Source organism: Nematolebias whitei, chromosome 5 (genome assembly GCF_014905685.2).
Source record: "Nematolebias whitei isolate Nwh7 chromosome 5, NemWhi1, whole genome shotgun sequence".
In the NCBI taxonomy this organism is placed as follows: domain Eukaryota; kingdom Metazoa; phylum Chordata; class Actinopteri; order Cyprinodontiformes; family Rivulidae; genus Nematolebias; species Nematolebias whitei.
Genome location: NC_056502.1, coordinates 2,934,504 through 2,940,219, shown reverse-complemented (window position 1 = coordinate 2,940,219; position 5,716 = coordinate 2,934,504). Strand labels below are relative to the sequence as shown.

The following is a 5,716-nucleotide window of genomic DNA, read 5'->3' as shown; positions in this document are numbered from 1 at the left end:
CAGACAGACGGTGGAGCAGACAGACAGACAGACGGTGGAGCAGACAGGCACTTCCTGTTCGGCCTCGGTTCTGTTCTTCTCATCACTGCAGAACCTCAGGAGGAGTTCTTTGAGTCTGAGGAAAGGAAATGTTTTTTCCACATGTGGCCTCCGTGAACATTCAGCAGAGAGGAAATCACAAACAGAGTCTGTCGGTTGGAGGTTTTCTTCACTGAAGCGTTGAATAATCTTTAATTTGGCAGCTCAGATTATAATCCATGAGCTCTCAGACTCAGTTTACTTTGTAATAAAATCTCAGGCGATTTAATCACAAACATTCTGAGAACAGGTTTTGTTTTGTTCCCCAGATGTTTTCTTCTTGTAGCTGCCACCTGAAGAAGGTTTGAACCCCACAGGGTCCACTGCAGGAAGACGTGTTTTTAAATGAGGACAACAGTTTACAGTGTGGGATTATTTACTTGGAGACAGATTGAAAAACGTAGAAAAGCTTCAGTTTGTGTCTCTGCAGAGCTCAGGACGTCCTCTGTCGCTCTTTGTCTCACGTCAAACTCAAATGTTTGTTCAAGCAACACAAAAAATGATTATTCAGACGTTTCAGGTCCACAGGACCCGAGACAGCTTCCTGGACGTGTCCACAAGAGGACAACTGATGTACGAGTCCAGAAGAGCTTCCAAAGAGGTTAGAGGTGAACTCCAGGGTCAAAGGTCATCAGAGTCTGATGGCAGCATCAGTCACTGCTTGGACATAACGGAGGACAGCAAGTCATGAACCAGATGGACTGGAGCTGCCCCCTGAGACGTCCCAGAGCTGCTGGGAGGAGGACGTTTGGACAGATGAGACCCAACTGGAGCTTTAGGACAACAAAGTCCGATCATCTCTGTTCACACAACCGTGACGTCAAGAACAGAACCGTGCACGTTGTGCAGGAGGCTCGGTTCTGTTCTGGAGCTCAATGTGCCGCTCGGTGTCAGAAAGTCTGGTCTCGGCTGCAGCTCGTGGGTCCTCCACAGGACAAAGACCCAGAACTCACATCTGAGAGAAAATGTAGAAAAAGTCTCAGATCTTTGAGTTCATGAAACAAAAAGTGATGTTTGTATTTTTGTTCAGTGAAGTTGAGTTAATGTCCACCCAGACCTGCCCCCCCCACCTTCAGGACCGCCCAGTGCCCCCCTCCCCGTCAGACCGGCCCTGGATCGTCCCTCCTCTCCACCACAGAACCAGAACCGACCATGGGCTCCTCAGGTCCGGGACCAGCAGTCTGTGCCTCCTTCTTCTTGCTCGCCCTCCTTGCAGGTTTTTGTTCCGGTGGTTCGGACGGGCCGCGGGGGGTCGCGGTCGGCTTCGTGTTCGACCTGAAGGCGAAGTGCGCCCCTCCGTGTGAACACGGGGGGGTCTGCATCCGGAACAACTCCTGCTTCTGCTCCAAGGGCTACGAGGGAGAGAGCTGCCAGTACGGTGAGGGTCCAGCAGGTCCAATTAAACGTGATCAGGAACTAATGAAGTTCTGTCGATCTGGGCTTCAGTTAATTACATTTATAATTAAAGTGCTAAACTCAAAACATGAACAAGTTTAGTCAGAAACAACTTTCTTTGTTTCAGTTTCAGATTATTTCGCAGATTATTCTACATTAAAAACACAAAAATATTAATTTGCCATCTGAACCATTCTTGATTGTCAAAGAGCTAAAAAGTGGACCTGAAGAACTGAAGGATGGAAAATCCAGCAAATACCCAGTACCAGACCTGAGGGGTTCATCAGGTCCAGGATCAGGTTTCTGCTGGATGTGATGCTATAAAAGAGTTAGCAAAAAAAAAGAGGAACAAATACAGAAAAAAGTCAAATCAGTGAAACAAACATGAATAATGTGCAGCTTTACACGTTTTTATGATCGACGTGTTCATCTTTATATTAATATGAAAAACAGGTAACGACACAACTCTTTGTGTTTTTTCAGCCAGCTGTTCTCCCAAATGTAAAAATGGTGGCGAGTGTCTTCGACCAGGGAAGTGCAGGTGTCCTCCTGGATTTGGAGGAAGATTCTGTCATAAAGGTGAGTGGGTAAAATTAACACACGCACACACACACACACAGGTTTGTTTTGCTATCTTTATGGGGCCTTTGCATTGACTTCCATTCATTTTTCATTCATTTCTATAGCCTAACCATGACCTTTATCCATAACCTAACAATTACCAGTACATACCTAACCCTAAACCTAACACATCCTCAATTCACACCTTAGTCCTAAACCTAGCCCCTAACCCACCAACGGGACTTCTTCTTATGGGGCCCGGGCTTTGGGCCCCATAAGGAGCAGTTGGTCCTCACAATGCAGTATAAGTTGGAAAAATGGGCCTCACAAAGTAGCATAAACAAGGACACACACACAACACTTCAGTTTTAATTCTGGGGCCCTGTGGGTGATTTGACCCCAGGGCAGCAGGAGGCTAAAGATTCATATTCAAGTCCTGAAGTTAAAATATTAAACCTTCCATCAGTACAGTCGGTAATTGTGCGTGTGTGTTTTCAGTGACATGTGATGGGGGGTGTTGGAACGGAGGAGAATGTACGGCTGTGAACGGAGTGGCCGAGTGCGTCTGTCCCTCCAGCTGGACCGGATCAAAGTGTCAACACGGTGCGTTAACTTGAATTCACTGCAAAGGTCAAAGGTCAACGCTGCTTCATCAGCTGATGCTCACGAGGCTGTTTTATTACTGATACAGCAGATGATGACGATGACCGAGAAACTCCTTCAGCTTCACTTTAGCTGCTCCTCTGTGGACTGAAGACCAAATATTTGTTGTTTCTTGCAGATAATTTTGTAAACAAATAAACAATAGATTTAACAAAAACAGAGTTCACATCAGTCCAAGATCGTTTCAACAAGAGTCCACAGAAAACTAGAAAAATGTAAAAGCCGAGTGCTAAAAGATTTAAAGTTGAAATGAGCAGAGCAGTAGCAAGACAAGTTAAATGCTAAAATCAGCAAAACAGCAGCTAAAAGCTAAGACTATCAAAAACAGCTTAAATCTAAAACCTTCAGAACAGTAGCTAAAGGCTAAAACTGATGAAACGGCAACTAAAAGCTCAAACTAGCAAAACAGCTTAAATATATTTTAAATAGTAGCTAAAGTATAAAATAAACAGAACAGAAGCAATGCCGTAGCTAAAAGCTTAAATCATCAGCAAAACAGCAGCTATGTGCTAAAATTAGCAAAACAAGAACTTAAATCTAAAACCTCCAGAACAACAGCTAAAATGTAAAATGAGCAGAACAGTAAGTAAAAGCTAAAATTAGCAAAACAGCAACTAAAAGCTGAAAATAGCAAAAGAATAGCTTAAAACATTTTAAAGGTAAAATGAGCAGAACAATAGCAATGGAGCAGCTTAATGCTAAACAGCAGCTAAAGGCTAGAGCTAGCAAAACAGCTTAAAACCTTCAAAAAAGTGTCTAAAATGTAAAATGAGCTAAACAATCACTAAAACTTAAAATCCTGTAGCTAAAAATAGCCAAACCATAACAACAACCTAAAATTAGCAAAACATTAGACAAAAGCTAAAATTAGCAAGACTAGCTAAAGGCTAAATGGTGCATAGGAAGAAGCTGAAGCAGATTTCAGAGAGAACGATGTTTCGATGGAAATAAAGATTTATATTTTATGATTTTATGATTTTATTTGTGCTTCTCCTGCATCTCTGAAATAAACGTGTCCAACGTGCAGCAGCTGAAAATGTCTCTGGTTTGTCTCTCGAGCAGCGATTTGTCCTCAGGGCTGCAGGAACGGGGGGGTCTGCGTGGCTCCAGGGGTCTGCAGCTGTCCGGAGGGCTGGCTGGGGGGCGCGTGCCACACCGGTGAGGAACTCTTCACACCTTTAGCTCAGTGTTTACATGTGGCAGCTCTAACTCTTTCTGTTTCGGCTCCTTCGGTCTCGGCTGCAGCCGAGTGCAGCCAGCCCTGCCTGAACGGAGGGAAGTGCATCTCTCCCAACAAGTGTCGCTGTCGGCCATCTTTCTCAGGGCCTCGCTGCGAGGAGAGGAAGAAATCCCACTGATCCTCCCCAAGCCTGGGTTCAAGGATGACTTTACAGCTCATTTCTTGTTCTTTATGCATTAAATAAAATAAAATAAACCTGTTCGTTATGATTTGGTTGTATAAAAACATACATTTTGTCATTTGTTATTAAATCATAAAAACTATTGTCACAGCTTATTGAACAAGACGGAAGGAAAGAAGTTGTAAAATGTCTTTATTTTGTTACTTTAAAGATTATTTCTGACTTCAGACCACAAGTATTCTTGTACTGAAGCTTTAAAACAAGATTATACATATATTTTATATATAAAATAAGATTAATATAAAAAAAACAAATCTGCACATCAGAGTCATAAAAATGTTAGCCATGTGCATCATCTCAGGGCAGAATGCAGAAATAAACTGCACGTCTGTTCAGTAAAAGGTTTTATTTGACCTGGTGGGAACAGAAGAGTCTAAAACTAAAGTTCTGGTAAAAATGATTCAAGTGATTCGTTAAGTTTGTTCGTTTTTCATAATTCTGCAATAAAACCTCAAAGTGTGGCTAAAACAAAACACTTCCTGTTGGCTGAAAAGGAAGAATAAAGTTTCTGGGGGATGTGGGAGAGTTTTGCAGCATGGGTTCTTTAGTTAGATGGGTTAGTTAGGAGCTTCTCATCTCCATTAGTTGCACACTTAAAAAGCCACAGAGACGTTTGAGAAGATCTACATATGTGACGGGTTTAACAGACGTAACTGACACGTTCAGGTGGAGATGCACAAAAAGACACACACCTGTGCAACAAACCCAGTCCTCAGATCAGCTCGCGCTGCTCTACCATCACACACTTCAACACACTCCACATCTTGGTGCTCTCCTCTGGTCCTCATGCTCGTGACGCCTGGGAAGAGCACAGAAACATCAGATCACAGCTTTCTTCTTCCTGGACGTCGTCGTTATGTGCTGATCATCAGCCGTGGTTCTGCCTTTACGACCCGACGGCTCACCTTTCCTGCACACGTGAAGCCCGTGTAGCCTCTCCGGCAGTAGCAGTGGTCCGGCAGGACGCAGCGGCCTCCGTTCAGGCACCGCTCTTTACAGACCGCTGCAGAAAATCAAGAACAACAGTCTCAAAGCTCCAGGGAAACAGATCATTAGCGTTATAACAAGAATTTAAATGAAACTGCCCGAGTTTGTTCCAAGGCTACACAACAGATCTAAACATGTAAATGAAAGTTTGCAGCGTTTCCATAAATTCCATGCGTCAGATTTACGCACTCACGTGTTTGACAGTGAAGGCCCTCCCAGCCGACGGGACACTGGCAGGTGTTCGGTCCGACACACTCACCGCCATTTTTACACTTTTGCAGACAGACGGCTGAGAAGAAGGAGTCCACGTATTTATTCACAAGAACAAGGACTTCACTGAGTGGAGACTTTATTCAACACAAATGAGTCAGATGAAGCGAAGCATCCACCACAAATCCTGACGATGAGCATTTTAACCACATTTGGTCATTTTACAGAATAAAAATAGAATTCATTCTTGTTTAATGGATTTGTATCTCTTGTACGATGTCACTGCATGCTATGGTTATGATCAGTGGTGGCTGGTGGAGTTTTCTCCGGGGGGGGGCTATAATTCCAAAATTACACACACGCACACATATACATACAAGATCGGATGCATATATATATAT

General features: G+C 43.5%; 2 protein-coding genes across 2 annotated transcripts in view; one reads left to right on the top strand and one right to left on the bottom strand.

Moving 5' to 3' along the window:
- The first annotated feature begins 1,217 nt into the window (after positions 1–1,217).
- On the top strand, positions 1,218–4,055 carry vwde (von Willebrand factor D and EGF domains). Its single transcript, XM_037676699.1, has 5 exons — positions 1,218–1,456; positions 1,957–2,052; positions 2,533–2,637; positions 3,760–3,855; positions 3,943–4,055. Exons 1-5 carry the CDS (start codon positions 1,231–1,233, stop codon positions 4,053–4,055), a joined length of 636 nt encoding a protein of 211 aa, XP_037532627.1. The 5' UTR covers positions 1,218–1,230.
- Positions 4,056–4,857: 802 nt separating this feature from the next.
- The window catches only part of vwdel (von Willebrand factor D and EGF domains-like), a 32,095-nt gene continuing 31,236 nt past the window's right edge, over positions 4,858–5,716 (bottom strand). The window contains exons 27-29 of the mRNA XM_037676514.1: positions 5,299–5,394; positions 5,024–5,121; positions 4,858–4,917 (exon numbers count right to left, since the gene is read on the bottom strand). Of these exons, the coding sequence (XP_037532442.1) occupies positions 4,903–4,917; positions 5,024–5,121; positions 5,299–5,394 (209 nt within the window). The 3' untranslated portion in view covers positions 4,858–4,902. The remainder of the gene's footprint in view (positions 4,918–5,023; positions 5,122–5,298; positions 5,395–5,716) is intronic.